The sequence below is a fragment of the Equus caballus genome, chromosome 20 (assembly GCF_041296265.1).
Source record: "Equus caballus isolate H_3958 breed thoroughbred chromosome 20, TB-T2T, whole genome shotgun sequence".
NCBI lineage: Eukaryota > Metazoa > Chordata > Mammalia > Perissodactyla > Equidae > Equus > Equus caballus.
In genome coordinates, this window is record NC_091703.1 from 6773694 (window position 1) to 6795752 (window position 22059).

Genomic DNA, 22059 nt, shown 5'->3' on the forward strand with positions numbered 1-22059 from the left:
AGTTGGGGAGTGTGTCTTCAGAGCTCTTTTAAAATCCTAGAAATACTGGGGCTGGCCCCGTGGCTGAGTGGTTAAGTTCGCGCGCTCCGCTGCAGGTGGCCCAGTGTTTCGTTGGTTCGAATCCTGGGCACGGACATGGCACTGCTCATCAGACCACGCTGAGGCAGCGTCTCACATGCCACAACTAGAAGGATCCACAACGAAGAATATACAACTATGTACCGGGGGGCTTTGGGAAGAAAAAGGAAAGAATAAAATCTTTAAAAAAAAAAAAAAAATCCTAGAAATACAACTCTACCCTTGCTTCTGAAGTGTTTTTTTTCCTAGATATAGAATTCTGAGTTGACAGTCGTTTCCTTCAGTGCTTCAAAGATGTATTTCCCTTCTCTACTGGTCTCCATTGTTATGGCCCTGTGTGTAATGTCTTCTCCCATCCTCCCCCCCCCCCCACCCCCGCCCCCGGCTGGTTTGTGTTTTCCTTGTCTTGGTTTAAGTTTGACAGTGACGTTCATTGGTACAGTTTATGCAGAGCATCTACTTTCCTTCCAAGAATCTGGAATTTTGATACATGCTAGGCAGAGGGTGCCTGTGTGACCAGGCCCCAGTAAAAATCCCAGGCACTGAGTCTCTAATGAGCTCCTTTGTAGTCAGTATTTTGCACGTGTTGGGTCAGCTTGTTGCTGGAGGAGGTAGCCCGTCCTGTGACTGCTGGGAGCGCACCCTTGCAAGTTGGTGCTTGGATTCCCCTGGGCTTCACCACACACACCTGTTCCCTTCGCTGATATTGCTTCATATCCTTCCACTGTAATAAATCGTAGCTGTGAGTGAGACTGTGTGCTGAGTCCTGTGAGTCCTGCTAATGATCATCTAACTGGGGGTGGTCTTAGGTGCCCCAACACCCCAACTGTTGCCTTCCACTGGCTTGGCGTAGTTCAGGAGTCTGCCCAGGGTTTGAAGAGATTGATATGTTGTTTTAGGGGCTCCTCGCTCTCTGAGACCCCCCTGTCTGTGGTCTCCTTCCCAGATTTCTAGCCATTCTGTCCACTCCCAGCTCTTCGCTGTGACATCTGAAGCCTGTAAGACTGTGCTTTCTCCTGGAGTTCTGCCAGCAGCAGCCTGGGGAGTGCAGAAGCCGTTGGGTTCCCTTCTTTCAGGGATCCAGTCTGCTCGGTTTCTGTGGGTTGTTGGTTTCTTTTTAGTGTCAAATAGTTATGTTTATATCATTCCTCTCTTTCTTGCAGTGGAACTCTCTCCCTCTGTTTATAATAGTTAATAAATGTTCTCAGTAATTAAGGCAACTTCTTCCTCTTCTTAATAGTAAACACAACTTTCACACGGCTAGTGAAAAACGTGTCTTCCTCCTCTAAAGAGCCGTTGCCTTTCAAAGGCTCACCAGAATTCTGCAGGGTTTTTGTTTATTCCTTTTTTCCATAGTGATGATCTGTTGTTCCAGATTATCCAGCCATTGGTGCAAGACCCAAACTTGAGAAAAGCTTTCAGCATTGCTGTGGTTTCAAAGTTATCCTGACAGCCTACTCCCACTGTTCTGGGAGGAATCAGAGCAAGTGTTAGCAGCCGCGTGGCTGCTGACACAGTTACTGATGGTGATTCAATGGGCCAAACTTACCTGACTGTGATTGTTTTGCAACTTTGGTCTTTTTCTTGTAAGCCGATGTGTTTGCGTGCCTTGCCCTGATGTTATGTCTCGGGCTATTTGATATTTTAACTGCACCAATGGCGGTTACTCTTTCTCCCTTCTCTTACTGAGCTCCTTAGCCAGTTTCTGTTTCTCCGTAGATTTTGGTTCATGTGTTAGTGAATCTTCTGCAACCCTATAGCTCGTTTCAGCACGTTTCTGGGCCTAGGGACATCGGGGTGTGCTCTGAGGTGGGTGCAGTGGGCTAGGTGTTGGGAGTGATCCTTGTTGATTAATTCCACCACTCTGCAAACCATCAGGGGACTTGGTAATCTTAAGGAAAGCCTGATTTTACTTGTTTCACATTTTGACTTTTTAGATTGAGTTTTAAAAAGAAATCCTGGGCCCGCCTGGTGGCGCAGCAGTTAAGTGTGCATGTTCCACTTTGGCGGCCCAGGGTTTGCTGGTTCGGATCCCGGGTGTGGACTTGGCACCCCTTGGCAAGCCATGCTGTGGTAGGCGTCCCACATATAAAGTAGAGGAAGATGGGCACGGATGTTAGCTCAGGGCCAGTCTTCCTCAGCTAAAAAAAGAGGAGGATTGGCAGCAGATGTTAGCTCAGGGCTAATCTTCCTCAAAAAAAAAAAAATCCTAACAAAAAGAACTTTGGTTGATTTATTATGGCACTAGTAGTCAAAGATGGTTATTATGATGTGCATTTGCTGGAATTTTACTTCACATGTGATTGTGAGTAACCCTGCAAAACAGTATCTAGGTAATCTGAATGAGATTTTCGTGCCTTTCTGCCTTCATTTTGTCTTGGTTTTTTAAAACCTTCATAGAACTTGTTTGCAATTCTGTACTTCAATGAAGAGTTCGTTTATGTAAAATTCTTTGCATTAAAATTCTGTAACTAGAAGTGGATACCTGCCTATACTTTGAGAAGGACAATTCATTGATACTAGTTTTCAGAAGTAGTTACATTGGCCGTGAGAGGGAGAACCCAAGGCAAAGGGACTGAAAAACTGATGAGGGATCTTTTTTGGAGTTTGTCTTGTGATCAAGGTTTTCCTCCCTCACCAGCAAAAAAGTGCTCTGGAAATAATTTTAGGTAATATTCCAGTAAAATGTTGTTGAATCCTAGTGATGCCTTTTTGTGGGAGATTATTTTAGCCACTCAGAATAGGGAATCAACAGGACTTGACTTTTAAGCTTTCAAAGGGGGAAGGACATTTGTCCTTGATTGGGAGGAATGGGAGACCCTCATGTCCCCAGTCTAGTCTGAAGTTGGTATTAGAAGCCTGTGGTGGTGGTTGGCCTCAACCTCCCCACCCTGTGTCTAATGCCTGGTGTGACTCTTGTACACCTGCCGCTTCTAGGGCATGCTTGGTGTCTCCCTGTCAGCCATATGTGTCTTGTCGACTTGCAAACCATGTCCCCCACGAGAATTAGAAGGGCAGTGTGTCTGCATCCTGAATCCTATTGCTCCTTCATAGTCTAATGCAGGGGTTAGCAAACTGTGACCTGCAGGTCAACTTGAAGAAAGGTTTGACATTTTTAAATAGTTGAAAAATATCAGAAGTATAATATTTTATGACACATGAAAATTACAGAATTCTAATTTTAGTATCCATAGAGTTGTTTTGTTTTTAACGCCACCTCATTTACACGTTGTTTGTGGATGCTTTTGTGCCTTAGTGGCAGAGTTGATTGGTGGGGAGACCATCTGGCCTGTGTGGCCCTTTCCATAAAGTTTGCCAAGCCGTAGTCTGATGTGTCCCTCATCACTGCCTTCTTTCAGTGTCTAAACAGGGTCTGGCCGCTGAGTATACGTAAAACACAGCACGTGCACCACCACACCTGCTGAGCTTGTCCTCTTAGGCCGCCTCTTGGTTTCCTGAGAGCACTGGTGGGGAACTGGCAGGTGAAGGTTCCCGTCGGGTATCGGCCCTGGAAGGGAAAGTACAAGGAGAGGAGGGGAAAGAAACTCATCCTGCTTCACCAGACCCCTGCTTCAGCTTTAAGGAAAATGGGGTGCTCTGGCTTAGGGTACTTTCTGCTTCTGGAATAAAAATTGATTTAAAAAGAAAATAAGTATTAAACATAATTTTCTCTTGAGACAATCTCTTTACCCCTTGTATTTAAAACTTTTAAGTTATTTCTGCCATGAAATTGATTGGCGTGGAATTTTCTAGAAATACATCTTTTACTACATTGAAATGTGCCCTTCTAAATAACTCTTCACAAGCAAGGGAGCAGGGGGAAGAAACATCACTGTCCAAGCTCGGCCTGCTCTGTTGTGCACTGTGAGGACGCACACCTGCGGATCCCACGTTTTGTTTGGCATGAAATCTACCTTCTGCTGAAGCAAGGCCTTTCTTTACCCTTAATCCTTTTTGCGTGAAAACAATAATGTGTATTTAATTTTAGACTTTTCTTCAGTTAAGGGCTTCCATTCTCTGTATTTCGGGTATATATATTGGAGAGTTCGGGGGTTTCTTTGAGAGTAGGGGAAATGATGGGGTGGGGTAGTCTCCCATTCTCCAAAAATGTCTATAGTTGTACTCAGTTAGCCTGTTATTTTGCAATGTTGGAGAACTAAGTACATCGTTATGTCATCTGGTCTAACGTGTAACTTTGCCAGAAATTTATTAATGTTCTTGATAATTGATGGGCTTCGACTTTTGCGTCCTTAATTAAAGAGCTGCTGTGGCTGTAGGCCTCTACCTACAAGGTACAGGGGTGCATGTTGCCCTGGGAAGCGAGCTGATGGTTCACTGGAGAGGTGACAACAGATTCTAAATATTTTCTCCAATAACACAGGGGCGTTATGTCAAATATATTTTGTTCATGCGAGCCATAGAGCATCTCCCATTTATACTTAGGATGTTAAGATAGTAGAATTTGTCACAATAATAACAGTATGTTTCATGGCAAGCTTGTATGAATTTATAAATTTGATACAGTATGTATTGATCATCAAATACAAAGATTAACAGCATCTTCCTTTAAAGATGTTAGCATAAAATTAGTTAAAACCAACACTTGAAGGTAAATAGCTTTGCCATTCTAGACCATTTTATTACCCATAAAGCTTTACATTCTCTGCTCACCGTTTTAATTTAAAATGGAGTGCTTCTGATACTTGGCAATACCAACCACGTTTCCTCGGTGAGCCAGTCCCACAACCCAGAAGGCTCTTAGCCCTTCATAGCGTGTGGCATTTACCACAAGTGCACTATTGTTTGGTCCCTGCTGTTGGTCACCTAAGGATGACCAGGTAGAAGGCTGTGGGTGACTAGTACTGTTCCAGTTCTGACTGTGAAAACCAACTCAGGTGGTCAAGGTTCAATGTAAAAGTAAAAGAAAGATCCCCCTTTGAATCACAGAAAAATAAGCTATGTAATGCACATCCATATATTCTGAGCATGAAATTTTAGCTTTTTGTTTGACCTAATTTTAAGGAAATTGCTAAAATCCCAAATGTTCTGTTACTATTCTGTTTTCAGATGATTGGGCTTGGAGAAAAGACCATTTTCATTATCTAGGTGGTTTTTAGTATTTATTCATTTATTTGTTTGCTGAGGAAGAGTCACCCTGAGCTAACATCTGTTGCCAATCTTCGTCTTTTTGCTTGAGGGAGATTCACCCTGTGCGTCTATTTTGTATGTGTGTGGCCACCACAGCATCGCCACTAATGAATGGTGTAGGTCCGCACCTGGGAAGCTAACTCAGGCCACCCAGTTGGCACGCGCCAAACCTAAGCACTGAGCCATGAGGCCAGCCCCATGTTTTTTATTATTTTTGATGTTTCATTTATTAAACTTGCACTTTTTTTCAGATAATATGTTTATACTTTTTTCTTTTCTTTTATAAACAGGTTGAAAGGATTGTTGACAAAAGGAAAAACAAAAAAGGGAAGACAGAGTATTTGGTTCGATGGAAAGGCTATGACAGCGAGGATGACACTTGGGAACCAGAGCAGCATCTTGTGAACTGTGAGGAATATATTCATGACTTTAACAGACGCCACACTGAAAAGCAGAAAGAAAGCACATTAACCAGAACAAATAGGACCTCTCCAAACAACGCTAGGAAACAGATTTCCAGATCTACCAACAGCAACTTTTCTAAGACCTCTCCGAAATCACTAGTAATTGGCAAAGACCACGAGTCGAAAAACAGTCAGTTATTTTCTGCCAGCCAGAAGTTCAGGAAAAACACAGCTCCATCTCTCTCAAACCGGAAGAATATGGACCTAGCAAAATCAGGTATAAAGATACTTGTGCCTAAGAGCCCCATTAAGAGCAGGACCGCAGTGGACGGCTTTCAGAATGAGAGCCCTGAGAAACTGGAGCCCGTCGAGCAGGGTCATGAGGACACGGTGGCACCAGAAGTGGCAGCCGAAAAGCCGGTTGGAGCTTTATTGGGCCCTGGTGCAGAGCGAGCTAGAATGGGGAGCAGGCCCCGAATACACTCACTAGCGCCTCAGGTGTCTGGCCCCGTGACCGCGGCCATGGCCACGGGACTAGCCGTTAATGGAAAAGGTGAGTGTCCAGGTCAGCTGCTCGGTGGGCAGTGTGTCTGTTGATTGCCACAGCTGTTACCCATGCCTGGTCATTACCTTGGCGGGTGGGAGTAGGTGCTGCTTCTCAGCACGTTGCTGCTGCTCCAGAGAGCAGGCTGTCATAATCCTGGAGAGTTCTGTAGATTCCGCTTCTGACAGGTCTACTGGAACCTTTGAGAGATTTTGCCAGCTTCTCCTCTCTTCACTTGAAGCCTTTGGCATTTATGCCTTAAATCAGCACTAGCTATCTCTGATTTCCCATCTGCAAACTGTACCACCACATTGACTTGCTTTAAACAGCATCTTACTCTAAATAGGTTCTGGTTGGTATTTTTTTACTGCAGATTTCTTTCTGAAGCCCCCTACTTTTATACGTCTCTCAGATAGTGAGTCTTATGTTGAGAGCCCATCTCAATTTTCTAAGTGTGACCACTATAGATTAGAAGTCCTGATCCTCATTTTGCTGACCATTTAAATTACCAGAAATGCGTTTCAATGGAGAGGCTTTGGGACTTTGGTTTGTTTCTTTGTACCATGGCCTCCCCAGCTCCTAAGACAGCATGCTTGTTTACGAGCATAGACAGTTTCCTTCCCTTCCCTTTCCCATGCCTAGCTAGCCAGCGATTTTTATAGACTTCTATACATGCTTCTCTAATGTAAGCCCACTAGCTTTACCTCACTTTACGACCTGGTCCCTCTTACCTACCATAGCTTTCTAATTGGTCTTCCTGCTTCCTGCCTTTGACGGTTCCCATCCATTTTCTGTAATTCTTGGACAGGAGAGGGGACCCCAACTGCCCGTCTGATTGTAGCACGGTTGCCTTCGTTAGCAGCTCTGCTCCTGGGCCTGCTCAGCCCTCACCTACCTCTCCAGCTGCGCCTCTCCCTGTCAGTACTCCTGCTGCCCCCTCTGTTCCTCGTTCACCTCATGAACTCTGATTCTCCTTCCAGTTCAGGGCCACCTGCTCCTGGGTCCTTTTGTCTCTTACACTCTCCTTGCCCTCTGCATTGCAGTGCAGTAGTTGTCCCTTTGCCTGTGTATGTCTCTCTCAGCTAAATGCTTAGCAGAATAATAGAAAACAAAATAAGACGATGTTTGGTTTGGGGGAGCTGTTTTCCTCTGAAGGGAAATGTTCATCTAAGACACTGCTCCAACTGTCTAGCTGTGGTGCATCCAACAAGTTTGGCTTAGGCCCTGGTGTAGCAATGAGGAGCGATACGAGCTGAAATCTGGGCTTCCGTTTGGACAGTAAGTTGCCATCCTGCTGGTGTTTTTCAGATACACACTTTACCCAAATGCTGCTCCTCTTCCCTGTGGCAAAAGTTCCACCTTCACCAGGAACTTGAGTGAGCCTTTTTACTGCAGAGTTGATTTCTTGTCTTGTTGGCCTGCTCACGGATACAGTTTTCTTACCTCGTTGTAAATGAAGGATCATAGAGGTTCAGAGGTGGAAGAGACTTTATACATCATCTAATAGGACGGTCTACTTTACAGATAGGGAAATCAAGTCTAGAGAGATTGTGGTGTTCAGACAGAACTGAAGGCAGAGATGGGATCAGAACACGTTTCTCACTTCTTTCTCCTGTGTTCCTCTCACCATTGCTTGCTGCCTCCACTAGACAAATACACATCTGCTTCTTTATTGATTAATTAGGGCCAGGCACTGTGCTGGGCTCTGGGTCTGCAAGCAAGGACTGGGCCCGTGCTGGCTCTGGGGCAGGAGTTGGCAAACTGCAGCCCGTGGGCCAAACCTAGCCCACCATGTGGTTTTGTACAGTTTACAAGTTAAGGATGGTTTTTACATTTTCTAATATTTGGGAAAAATCAAGAGAAATATTATTTCATGACACGTGTAAATATAAGAAATTCAAATTTCTGTGTCCATAAGTAAAGTTTTATTGAAACATAGCCACATTTATTCATTCACTCATGGTCTGTGGCTGTTTTCCAGCTACAGGGACAGAACTGAATCACTGGGACAGAGACTGTATAGCCTCCAAAGCTGAAAAAATGGACAGTGTGGCTCTTTACAGAAAAAGGTAGCTAACCTGCTCTGGGAGGTCACAGTACTGGGGCAGTACTTTTTTGGGGGGATAGGGGGATGCAGAAGGCTTCAGAAGATCTGTGGTTCCTCTCTGTCCAGAAAAGTTGTATGTATGTGCATTTTTATTGGGGTGAACCCTTGATTTTTCAAAACTATTTTTTTATAAGCTGAGTTTTTGTGTTTTGCTGGGAAAGTTTCACACTGAGCTAACATCTGTTGCCAGTCTTCCTCTTTTTTCTCCCATCCTCAAAGCCCCAGTACATAGTTGTATATTCTAGTTGTAGGTCCTTCTAATTCTTCTGTGTGAGCCACCGCCACAGCATGGCAGCTGACAGACGAGTGGTGTGGTTCCATGCCTGACCTGGGCCACCGAAATAGAGAACGCCGAGCTTCCGCTGCTGGGCTGTCAGGACTAGCTCTTTGAAAACTTTTTGACCTTTAAGTTTCTGCATTCTGCTTTTTCCACAGTTATGCAGGGTGGGCTGCCCTCAGCAAAATCCTTCAATTTTGTATATAAGAAGGGTGATGGCTTGTATTTAAATAAGGAGTTGGTAACTTCCTTTTTTGTTACTCTTCTCATTTCAGAGATTTATGAATGTCCATAAGGATGGCTTTGGTTAAAACTGCAGGGGACATATAAGCATAAAACCTTCAATAACTTTATCTTGTGTGGAGTTGGGTAGAGTGGGGTGGGAGTGACAGTGTGTTTCTGAGGCCTTTTTGGCCGCCTTTTTCTCCTGGCCCCGAGTCCTGTACACTCTTGAGAATATCCTCTCCACTTGGCCGGGAGGAAGAGGAGAAGCCGCCCAGGGATGTTTTTGGGACAGTGGTGAATGACCTCGGCTGTGGCCATGACCTGAATCAGGCTTGAATTCAAGAAGGAAAGGAACCAGCGCCTCCTCGCACGGGAGCCTCCTCTTGGGGGGTCCTTTATGAAGGAAACACGATAGCAAGAACTGGTGGTGTCGTAGACAACTCGGCCACTGACAGACACCTAGGTGACGAGGTGCTTGCTTCCCTCCACCTTTCCTTTGTAGAAAGGTGCTCTTGTTGTTGCCTCCCCTGGAGCGTGAGCACCCAGAAGGGATTTTGTTTTGCCAGGGCTAAATCTGTGTGCAGAGTAGGGCCTGCGTGGAGTGAGGGCTCTGCAAGCATTAGTGGAGGGAGTGAGTGCGGTAGAACTGTGCTCACTGGACACAGGGCTGTAAGAAGTCCTTTGTAGCCCTGTCTCCGGTCACGCTCACTGGGAAGGAAGACATGTTAGCGAAACAACAAGTACATGGGCCAGAAGTGTGAAAGCATTCCAGGAAACCTGTGCCTCGCCCTCAGGGCTGTCTCTCCCGGATGAGATGTGGGACTGGGGCTCTGTTGGCTTGCTGGTCCACACACAGACATTTGTAAAGCAGTTGTTTGTTTATTTTCCACGTTAATTTTGGAGCTACTTAAGAAAACTGATTTGTTTTTCTAAAACTAATTGAAGCAGATATTCATGGAGTCATGGGAAATGAACCATCTCCTGTTCAAAACAGTCATCGTGTGTGTGAGGGATATTTTTGCCATCAGACACAACAGATATTTAAATATCTGTTAACCAAAAGGATAACTGTTGCTGGAGAATTTTAACACACAAGATTACTTTTATAGAATCACCATATGTATATTCGGTTTTTAACTGTTTTAAGTGTGAAACAAAGGTTTAAAAGATGAATATATTGCTTCACTCAGAAATAAGAGAAATTTTAAACTTTCAGCAATGCAACTGTCTTCTCCCTATCCTTCTTTATTAAGTTAATGATAATGTTTTCTTGCTCTTTTAATTGCCTAACAAATTAATCCTACAAAAGAAGCAATTGCTTTTAAAAACTGCATTATTGTTTCTTTGTTCTTTCCTAAATTCAAATATATAATTGATCGTCATTCCACAAGTCTCACATTTGAGTAAATGCCGTTGAAGCCCAGTGCTTGAGGGTTACCACAGATATTCAGTAAGGTTTCTTGTTTAACTTGAGGGGTGACTCAGAGGTCTCGAGGACTTGTGAGCTTGTGCAGAAGAGAAGGCCTTCAGGGAGGTTGCCATCCCTGGGTGACTAGCCCCCAGCTCCTGTGGATGCCCAGAAGTCAAATTACCCAGGGGCTTCTCTGGAGTAAAAGATTACTCGTGCAGGCTCCTTCATGCAATAAAACTCTCTGCTTTCTTCTCTTGTTAACGCCAGTCTGAGAGAAGACATTCCTCCCGCCCTCTCATTTTGGCCATTCAAATAAAACCTTTCTCCGTCTCCAAGCACCTGTAGCTCAGTGATTGGTTTACTGCACATTGGGCACGTGAATTTGAGATTAAGAGGTTCAGTATCATTATTAACAAACTTTTTTTAAAAAATGAGGTCTAAACCTTATCGGTGTTGTCAGGTGGGGTTGGCTGCTGGATATTAAGTCAAAGCCAACAGATTTAGGAGGAAATAAATACCTTAACACACCACGGTTAACAATACCTGCCATCCCACGAGCGTTTCAATCGAAGGAATTTCTTGGGAGAAATTGTTGAGGAAAACTTGGTGGCTTCTGAGGAGCTGTAGTGTAAATTCCTCTCTATGAAAGTATGAAACAGACATCTGTCTCCCTTCTCTGGTTATCAGGGAAGCTGAAGTGCCTAATCCACAAGCTGCCCTCTAGGGAGAGGCCCCTGGCCCCCTAGGGCCATTTATTGTTAGGTGCAGAAATTATAACCTGACCTCAGGGAAGGTTAAGAAGTCAGGATACAGTGCCCAGAGACAGGAGCTGTTCAGCAGGGCCACAACAGAAAATGTCCACTTGAAAAGAGGACATTTGAAGCCATGCTATAGCAAACAGTCGATTAAAAGTGTTTATGAGGGTTTGGTCAAAAAATTTTTAAGTTTGAAACCAACAAACATTTGTTGTCACCTCCTGTACAGCAGGTACCATGCCAGATGCTTCCGCCCGTATTATCTTACAAGGAACAAACCTACTGACATGTAGAAAGATTGCAGAAGCTAAACTTGAACGTGGGCACAGTAAAGCTTTGAGGCAGGCAGAGGTAGGACTTGCCTCCACCCCTCCCTAAGCACTTAACGGTAACCTCAGGCAGAATGATGTGGCCACCTAGGCAGAATCCTTCCTTCCTTCCTTGAGGTGAGCTCAGTGCTCCTCAAACCCAGGTGTGCTTCAGATTCTAGTACAAAGTTTTAGGCACGAAGCCCCATAGAGGAGATGTTTGTGTCCCACAGCAGCAGTCTGTTAGAGTTGGTCACCCCTCGGAGTCTTTAAAAACATTTTCTTTACCACTCATAAATGTGCAGTTACTTACCAATCATTGACGTAGAGCCAAGGCCTTTAGAAAGGAGTACTTCCATTTCCCACTTGTTGAAAGAGTCAAGCCCGTTTCCTTGAGTATGGATCCATTGATTGGAGTTCGATTTTGTGTGAAGCACACCCATAATGCATCATCTACTATTTCCAGTTTGGATTTCTTTAAAGTGCAACAAGAACTTAGATACTTACAAATCTGAATGCACAATCCTAGAATTTTTTATTCTTTCCATTTTTCACTTATCTGATTTGACAGTTACGTTTAGCCTTAGAACCTTTCCAAAGCATTAGACGTAGTTTTTTTTCACTGAAGCATCAGCTCGCCTTTTATAATCATATTTCCTATTTTATGTAAAAATATATTAAGTATGATAGTAAGTTCAACTGGCCTAAGCAGCTTAGGGAATAAACGCAGCCAGCTCTCCACTGTCATATGTCCTAGCCGGAAGAGCCAGTGTGAGCTCCGCAGAGCCCCTGCCTGGCTGCCATGCTCTGTACTGTGCTGCTGTGGGGAGACTTCCCTCCTCACTGCACTCCCAGGGTTTGTGGGGTGCCCAAGGGTGGGTAGGACTTGCAGCATTGTTGACCCAGTGAGCCCACTTCAGAGCCCTTGTGATTGTTTAGTTTTCTCCTTTTGTTTCTACATTTTTTGGTATTTTTTTCCTATACCAATGGTTCTCAAAGTGTACTGCCCAGCAGCAGCAGCAGCAGCAGCATCTGGACCTGTTAGAAATGTGCATCCCCAGGCCATACTCTCGCCTTCTGCAGTGGAATCTCAGGTGGGCCCAGAGTCTGTTTAACGAACCATCAGGTGGTTCTGATGTGCCAGAGTTTAACAGCTGCCGTCCTGTACTGTGTTATTCTGAGACTGTGCTTTTATAAAGCAAGATGGGAAATAAATAAAAATACAGTACTAAGTTCTGTTTATAGTATGTCTTAGATTCTTAGGTATCTTTAGTTCCTGTGCTCTCTTGAGATTACTTAGCCTTAGCCTATCTTGATTTAAAATTGTCTTCAGGTGTTTGTAATTTGTTTTAAATAAATATTTTAATTTAAAATTTTAAATGACAGTGAGACATTATAAAATAATTAAAGCATCTCAAAGAAAAGTAAAAGCCCCCACCCCACACCCCACTTCCTCTTTCTATTCCCCAGAGATAACCTATGCTAACAGTTTTTTCCTTCCAGAAATTCTATAAATATGCACATCTTTTAAATATATTAGTGGGCTCATACTTGTCGTATGGTTCTACAACTTGTTTTGTTTTAATTTTATGATACATTTTGTATATATTTTCATATCTACACAAATAACTCTACTTCATTCTTCTAAAAAGATTTCGTGGCTATTTCTTACATGAATATATCGCATACCTGCTATCATGATTCAGTGTCAGTGTTTCTCAGCAGGGGGCGCTTTACATTTGGACCTGGACACTCCCCTGCTTTAGCATCCCTGGCCCTCCCCTTAAAATGCTAGTAACAGCCTCAGGCATCCTGAGAAATCTCCGTGTCTCTTGTTCCCATCTACCTGCACACCCACACTCCCACAAGGGGCCTCTGTCTGGGTACATCCATTAGGTGAGAACCACAGCTGTAGACATTGAGAGTTTTTCCCCCCATAAATGAAAATATGTTATTGATGTTACAGTGGCAGAAATACCATACCTTCTGTCTTAAACACAAGTAATACATAAATACTGTGAATTTTTATGCAACTAATTTAGAAGTACATCCAGTGAAATAGAAAACTACCATTACCCCCTCCCCTCAGAATACCATTTTCTTCCCGAGGGAACATTAATTTGACAAGTGTCATTTCAGACCTTTTCTACGTATTTATACTCTTTGGTGTGGAATTATACTGCATTAATTGTTCTGGTGTTTGCCTTTTTCAAAATCTCTGCCTCACTTCTTTTGAAGTTTTAAACTTGATTTTTTTTTTTTTTTATATGATTTCATACTTATGGAGAAATTGCGAGAGCAGTACGAGAAACACCTGTATGCTTTTTATCCCCATTCACCAGTTGTTTACATTTTGCCTCATTTACCTTCTCGTCTTCTCTCCTGTCCGCCCCTCGTGTGTATGTATTTTACGTGCACATGTATACGTATGCATGTACAGTGTTCTCCTGAACCATTTGAGAGGTAGTTGGAGACCTGCTTTGTAAACAAGAGCTAAGTGCAAGGGCTCTGATTGATTTAAGGTTTTGATAGATGTTGCCAAATTGCTGTCTGAATAAGCTGTGAAGATTGTGAGTGCCCATTTACCTATTCTTAATATTTAGTTTTAAATATCTGCCAGATGGGAAGGTGGAAATTGGTATCTCATTGTTTCAGTTTTAGAACATGAAAATTCTGTTTTCACAGGTCATAATTGGCTGTTTGCATTTATTTTTCTTTATTCCCTTACCTATTTAAGGTAGAGGGTAGTGCGACTTTTTCAAAATGTGAAGACTTCATGAATGTTCACGTCATCCTTGCCAGGGACCACGCTACCCTGCGTGTTTGAGCTGTCGTGTGCTGACTTCTAAAGGGAGCATTTCAGAAGAGGTCACTGACCTTTGGTCCTCCTGGCACCCACTCGACTGATCCTTCCATACCAGGGGTTAGAATGAATAGGGCCGTCTAGTCTCTGCCTTAAGGGATTTACAACAGTTTTATAAGACAACCTCATATTAATTTACATTAATTTTATGGTTCCTGCTCTGTTTTGAATATACGATAGTGTCTTTTAACTGGGAGCTTTATAATTTAAAAGGAATTTGGATTCCTTAGGTCAAATGTCAGAAAAGAATCTTTCTGACTACAGTTTCTGCTCCTCTTGAACTTTACAACTGACTGGTGTAAAGGCAGAAGGAAAAAAACCCTGCATATTCAGGGGACATTCTTTTTTTTAAAATGGTTGCTCTAGTTGCTGCCTACTAGTGGGGGCTGAATACCTGTTGGAAATCCTTCTTGTCTTCTGTGTTTCCATTTGTATTGCTCTCGTCTGCAATAGGGTACTGGTCTTCGCAAATACTCCTCTAGTGCCGTCCTGTGTTTCAGAGTTGGAGTCCTGTCTTCCACGGCTAGGCACTGCTTTTATCTCCTAATTTGAGATGTCACCTTTTACAAGTCAGTCACATTTTGAATTAGGAATGAGGTAAGGCTATTTTTAAGTTAGTTTATCAGGAACTTTTTGAAGAAAGACACTGAGAAGTCAGATTCTCCAAGGTGCTTTTGTTTTGGGTGGAGAAGTCTTAACCAGAGTGGCCTGGAGACCCACACTAGAGGGATGAGAGCTGACTCCCTAGAGGAATCTCTGAGAAAGTAAAATCTGATGGAAAAGATCCAGAATGGATGGACAAATTCAATGCAACTTTAGATGGTAGAATGGGAAAGCGTTGTGGCAGACATTTTACTCCTCTCCTTTAGAATCTTCTGCATTGTCTAGTCCAGTCGTTTACATATAATAGGTGCTTAATTAACATTTGTGTGGGAATGAATGAGTTGTTGGAGGAATTTTTGTCATTTCTTTCATCATTAGTGTTTGTCTTCCAAAAAGAATGATTGAAAAAGAAACGAAAGATTTGTTGGGGTAATAGGGAGAAATTGTCAAGCAAGTAGGTAGGAGTCAGGCGAATTTTGAGCTTGTGCAAATATGGAACGATACGGGATTCTTCGAGCTGGAGAAACTGGAGAATACATCTGTAGATGAATGGCGCAGAACATCTTTTCAAAACACGAGTGAATAATTTCGCTTTATGTGACAACATCCAGGAGACAACTTGATCGGTAATTGCTAGGGCCCCTCACCCAGATTTATTCGTTTCCTGAGCTCAGTGTCGCTAGAATGAGCTTCAGACCAGCAGAGCCTTTGCAGTGTCTTAGGCTCTTGGTCGTTGAGACGAAATAACCTTGATGTGTGATTCCTTGCATTTCCTCATTGTCACCCTGAGCTGCAGCCTCTGTTGAAGCCCTGTAACCTTTTCCTGTAATTTTTCCCAGTTGTGCTGGCTTCCTTCCCCTTCTCATCTGCCCCCCAACTTAGTAGCACACCTGTAGTATTCATAGCTGTCTTCATCAAATTCTCCAACATTCTCAACCTCCTGAAAGAGGATTTCCCATCCTTGCCCTCCATGAAACCGGGGACCTGCTCTGCTTCCTGGGCCACCGCCTTCCCCCACAGCTCTGGAGTAGGGAGTGCTCATCCTCAGTGCCCTGAGGCCTGGGGGTGACAGGCAGCCTCCTCCGGGTTCATACAAAACCCTTCCTGTGGGGGGCCTGTGTCTCCTGCCTCCTGCTCCCTCCTTGTTGCTGTCTGGTTGACAGCCTTCTGGTCCTGTGTCAGCATTCCTCAAAGACTGGCCTTCTGAGTCACAGCCTCCATTCCCACCCAGCCCTGGCCGTCGCCTCAGAGGACTCAGCCTCTAATTGGAAGCCATAAACCTCATCTCTCCTCCTAGTGATGGCACCATTTATCACGTCCCTGCAGTGTGCTAGGTTCATCGTGTCCATCTGTTGCTGGTCGCCACTGTCAGTACTGTGAAGTGACGCCCATTTTACTGATACGGAACCCTAGGCTGAGAGAAGTGAAGGAACTGGAATGCGTTAGCCCAGCTTTTCCTCAAGCTTCTGTTTTTTTCGTAATCTTGTTTCCGCGCCAGTCGACACTTTTCCTTTGAGGCTGCACTCCTGGAGAGTTGGTCTGCAATTGCTTGTTCCCCTTCCCACTCACCCGCAGGCTGGCTCCTGCCCTGTCGCTCTAAGGGACTCTCAGCACCTGGGCCGCTGGGCACCTCCCAGGAGCTTAATCTGGGGCTTCAGCCCTCATCAGAACTGGTCGCTCCCAGCTGCATTTAATAGGATTCACCATGGCTTCGTTTTTGTTTTAATTTTAAAGGGTACCGTCCAGAAATGTTAAGTGTATTCACATTATTGTGCAACAGATCTCTAGAACTTCTTCATATTACAAAGCTGAAACTCTGTACATATTAAACACTAATTTCCCCTCCCCCGGGCCGGACCTTGGCAGCCACCATTCTCCTTTCCGTCTCTGTGATTTTGACTACTATAGATACCTCATGAGTGGAATCGTGCAGTATTTGCCCTTTTGTGATTGGCTTATTTCACTTAGTATAATGTCCTTGAGGTTCATCCATGTGTAGCGTGTGACAGGATCTCCTTTTTTTCAGACTGCATAATATTCTATTGTGTGTATACACCACATTTTCTTTATCCATTCGTCTGTTGCTGCACGTTTGGGGTGCTTCCACCTCTTGGCTGTTGTGAATAATGCTGCACTGAATATGGGTGTACAAATCTCTCTTTGAGATCCTGCTTTGAATTCTTTTGGGTGGGATCGCTGGATCCTGTGGTACTTACTTGTATTTGTAATTTTTTGAGAACCCTCCATACTGTTTTCCTTAGCAGCTGCACCATTTTACATTCCCCCCAGCAGTGCACAAGCGTCCCAGTTTCTCCCCCTCCTCACCCAACACTTCTAGTTTTGTATTTGTTTTTAAAATACTTGTTCCTGGAACACTCCTGTCCTTTTTCACCTTCATGTCTCAGGCTGAAGGATGTTTATTTGGGGGCACTGGGCCATCAAGGGGACACTAGCAGAGCAGCTGCTGGGGCCAGGGGCCATCTGCTTGGGGTTCCAGCTGCCCGGGCCACCCCCTGCTGCCTAACAGCACTTAGGGGCCTTCTTCCAGATCAGTCAGGGTCAGCAGGCTGTGCTCCTGCTCTACGTGCACACGTCCCTTAGGTGGAGTTGACACTCCTCTTTACAGCTGGACCCCCAGGGGACAGGGAACTTCTTGAGAGCAAGAACCAAGGCTTTCGTCCTAGTTTTTCTACTACCAGCCTCATGGTAGGTGGCCACTACATCTGTTGAGTGGATAAAGGCATTTTCTTCTTTCGTGGTTCATCTTAACCTATCTTTTCATAATTACCGTTTCATTGAAAATTAATACAATATAGTTTTTTTTTTTTTTTGAGGAAGATTAGCCCTGAGCTAACATCTGCCACCAGTCCTCCTCTTTTTGCTGAGAAAGACCGGCCCTGAGCTAACATCATGCCCATCTTCCTCTGCTTTATATGTGGGACGTCTACCACAGCGTGGCTTGCCAAGCGATGCGTTGGTCTGCACCCGGGATCTGAACCGGTGAACCCTGGGCTGCCAAAGTGGAGCAGGCGAACTTAACTGCTGCGCCACCAGGCCAGCCCCACAGTATAGTTTTATCTGGGCAAAATCTAGTTAAAGAATTCATTCAACTTCAAAAGACAAACACAGTGATAAAAGAGCACTCTGTCTAACTAAAATTGTACAGCTGCTTGCTGTTCTCTGGGTGCTAAGGGGAGAAGAAGGCTCCTGTCTACTTTCTCCCAAGGAGTCTGGGTCCAGTGGGCCCGTGGCTCCCCTCTCCTCCCCCTCTCCATGGCTTTGGCCCCTGCAACTGGAATCTGCTGTGCATGATTCATTTTACTTGGCCTCAAGCACAGTTGCTGGCTTCTGATTAACTATCTTTGGTGACTTCTAAGTTCCTGAAACAGTTTTTTCTCTGATTCTAAGGCATTTTTTAAACCTTGCTTTTAGTTTCTGATTGAATGTGTTCCATGCTATACGCTGAGAATCAGCCCCTTCTGCACGGGGGAATTTCTGGAAGCTCCATGCCTCTTTATCATACACTTACTACACGTTTACTGTGTGCCAGGCTCTGTGCTGGATGCTGAGAATTCAGAGCTCAGTAAAACACAGCCCCTGACTTCTAGGAGCTCCTAGCCTGGGAGGACGGGAGTTCATGAAAGCCGTTGTTTCTGACTATGGGGGTTCATTTAGATGGCATTGCAGGCGACAGAGAGGAAGTAGTAGCTACATTGGTAAAACCGCCTCCCTACCAGAGTGAGGGTGAGATGCTCCAGAATGGATGGAGCCATACCGCATTCATGGCCAAGCAGCAGTCTTGAAAGTTCAGCCCTGGGGTTATAGGGCGCATTCCTTACACCAAGAGCAGTATACCCAGACTATTGATAAGGAGATTATAATGAACTAATCCTTGTGCAGACCTGCTGTTGCTGAAATGATGACATCTAACGAGATAAACTCTCTCTATAAAAAAGTAATTACCCTCGTATAGTAAATACCCATCTCGCCCAGTGATAGGATCTACTGTAATTGCCTCTCAGTCTAGGACCATAAATAAGGTCTGCCAGGGCATTCAAATATGAAATATTAAGAGGATTTTAAATCTTAACCTCCAAAGTATTTTTTACTCCAGGTTATTTTCCAAACTATGTATTTGCTCTTCAAAGCAAGTAGATTTGTTACTCATTCTTCCATTCACCATGCCACCGCCCCTCCCCCACCTTTTGAGGTTTGACACTTTATGATGAGGTTTATTTACGATGACATCTGGTCTGCCCTCCCTACTTCATTATTTGAGAGTTGTTTGTGCTTAAAACAATTTTTTAATGGAAACATAGTAGGTTCTCAAAATACCTTAAAACAACCTCCTTTCTGCCCAGTTATCTCAATCATAGTCATCTCTGATTTCTCTCTGCAGGTGAAGTCCTTGTTTATGTATGCGTGGCAAGGGGGAGGACAGTGTGCTGTCAGGAGGAAAGATACAAATGACTTTGTTTCTCATCGTACAACCAAGATTGTACTGATGATCATATTAGCCACTTAGAATGCAGCTGTGTACTGTCCGTGGCTCCCCCTGCCCCGTGCTGAGAAATGATTGTCACAAAGTCCATATACTAAAATAGAGACATTTAATTGCCAACAGATCTCCTCAGTCCCTGTGTCATCACCTGTACCTCGACGTGAGTTTCCTATTCTCAGTTACATCTTTAGGAAGTTAACCACTTCCCTAGCTCCCCAAGGTGCACCCCACCCCCCCAGTATTACCTGAATTTCAGCAGTGAAAGTTGGATAAGCAAATAGTAAACCCATCAGGATAGTTATAGAAATGGTTATGTGTCACTGTCTTCCTGAAAGTGGATTTAAATGCTTGAGATACTGACTCACATGAGTTTGTTTATTGAGTTCTGTCCTCTCCACCTCCTCAAGACTTGGTTAAGAATGTTAAACCCCCTAAGGAGTCCTTGTTGATATAAAGGATCATCTTAATCATTCTTTGACAGCTCAGTGTCCCACACCTCGGGGTGGGTCACAAGTCTGAGTACTTGGGAAGTGATGAGCATATGGGTGCTGGCCTCTCCTCACGTGAGACACACCGGCATTGTCTCCTAAACTGCTCCACCAATTTTGAAAAACATGTCCCATCACCAAGGAGGGCAGTGTTTCAGTACCCTTTCTGCAGTGGCCTGCTTAATTCTGTGGGACATAGGCAGAGGCAGTCTGTGGGAAAAGAGGAACTGCTGGATTATTTTGAAGTAATAAAGGGAGAAGTCATAACATTTGTTTTTGAGAATTAAACCAGTGAAGACGTTGGCTCTGTCTGGGTTGAGTTGAAGGATTGTAGAGACCCAGGCCACATTTCATGTCTAGCAGCCCTCACTTCCCCATTGCTGGCTTGTAAGTGTCAGACACCTTACCAATAAGGTCTTTTGTCTGCAGTTTCACAGGACCATTTCTAGTGTTAACTGTAATTATTGTGGGAATTCCTGTGGCTCTGCGGTGGTTGGAGCTTTAAAAAAAGTTGACACTAATTAAATCTTAAAGTCAGATAGTAACATGACATGGTATATGAAGAGATGTGCCCACAATTTTAATTGTTTTATATTGGTAATAGAAGGAGGGTTTCTATTTTATCCAGTAAGTGAAACTCTGCCTGTCACATGGATGTGTGATGTGACTTTTGTTAAATGTAATGTTTTTACCTGGAGTTAAGCTGGAAGCTCTTAAACTGAGTAGAGATTCTTTTTCATCTTGCTGCTGCAGTTTTAAATTGTGTATTTCAGGTTAGCATTTTAATTGTGGTATTTTCTTCCTTGGGTGACACTTTCAGCAAAGATTGGTAGCTATTTCCTATACTTGGCATCACCTCTAAAAGTTCAGTGACATTTGGCTTTATAGGAATACTCTGAACACACAATGTGAACATGGTCATCACAGTTGCAGAAAATCACGCTGTTAGTTACCGTGTTGCTGGCGTGCTGAGGGCACTCTGCCACATCACTGCCTCCTTGTGTCTTACTCGCAGCAGGCCAAGTATACGGGCCATAGGAAAAGGACAGGGCCACACAGCCCACACCTGCCTTGGAACATATGCTGTCTTATGCAGAGTGTAACTTTAGATACAGCGTTTTTGATTCTGGGATTCAAACTACTTTATGGACCTTAAATGGAAAGTGGAAAAAATTCTCCCCTTTCCCAAAATCACAAGTTGGACTTCTATGCTTCGGTTTTTCAGATAAGCCTCACTTGATGGGACAAAAATCTCTGCAGCTTCTACCCGCCAGCGAGGAGAGATGGTGTAAGCACCGGCTCATCCTGGTTTCGGTTTGTTTAGGGAAGGAGGCATCGCCCTAGTGAGTTTTCCACTTCAAAGTAATCCAGTTTTCATGAGGGATTTTCTGATATGCCTTCAACGAGCCCTTACACGCTGGGTTTTCTCCAGTCTGTCGTCTGTGAGATCCTGTGGCCACCCCAGGTGACACTTTGCCACAACCTTCAGAGTTGCACACGTTAGTGTGTGACAAGTCGGCATTAGAAGCTGGGGCTCCTCGGTCAGACGGGCGCCGCCTGAGAGCTGGATTACTGAAGGGACAGGATGTTACCAAAATGTCCCATTACAGAGGGCAGGGGCTGTTGGAAAATGCAGAAAAGGCCACGGTAGTTTTGGTGACTGTTTCCTTGATTTGTGGAAGATTTGAAAGAAAAGCTGACTATTGGAGTTTGGCTCTAGCACGGTTTCGATGTAGTGTTAGAAGCTCAAAACCACATTTAAAAATTACTATGTGATTTTTTTTGTATTATATGTGTGTCTTAGGAAGTTGTGGCTTTCAGGTTTTTGCTTTATGTTTTGAGTCTGCTGTACTGAGGTCAGTTTTCCATCCTGACATTTGAGTAGCTTTTGCCCTCATCTATAAAATGATGTATTAAATTAATTGTTCTCTCTTGATCTCTTGCTTTTCAAGCCTGTGTTTCTAATCTTAAGCCAAAATGTCTTTGTAAGGTGAATAATCAGTTCTGTGGTGTGACTCTGTCTTGAGCTCTGTGTTCACTGCCACCCTCCTAGGTGTGCCAAAGTGAAGAGACACATAAACGCCTCTGCCTGCTGTCAGGGGCCTCATGGGCCATCATCCCTCCATGTGCTTGGTGTGTGAACCCCTCTAAAGGCCAAACACATGGAGAACCCTTGAGATAATACTTCCACCCCAGCTGGAGAAACATTGTCTTAAAAGTCCCTGTGGTTCTTGGTCCGGGCTGCGTGTGGGTCCCTGGGCCCACTGGCAGAGATAGATGTGGTCCCTCCTCGGTGATTGTCATGAAGACCAATTTAGAATCACAGCTGGAGGGGATCCTTGGCCTG

At 44.1% G+C, this 22059-nt stretch overlaps 1 protein-coding gene across 6 annotated transcripts in view; it reads left to right on the forward strand.

Annotated features, from left to right (window-relative positions):
- CDYL (chromodomain Y like) overlaps positions 1 to 22059 on the forward strand; it is a 247461-nt gene that overhangs the window by 163106 nt on the left and 62296 nt on the right. For 4 of the 6 annotated variants that reach the window (XM_023624393.2, XM_023624395.2, XM_070244865.1 and 1 more), the window contains one exon: positions 5517 to 6183. In XM_023624393.2, the coding sequence (XP_023480161.1) occupies positions 5517 to 6183 (667 nt within the window). The remainder of the gene's footprint in view (positions 1 to 5516; positions 6184 to 22059) is intronic. The other 2 variants (XM_023624396.2, XM_070244864.1) reach the window with 1 other exon arrangement.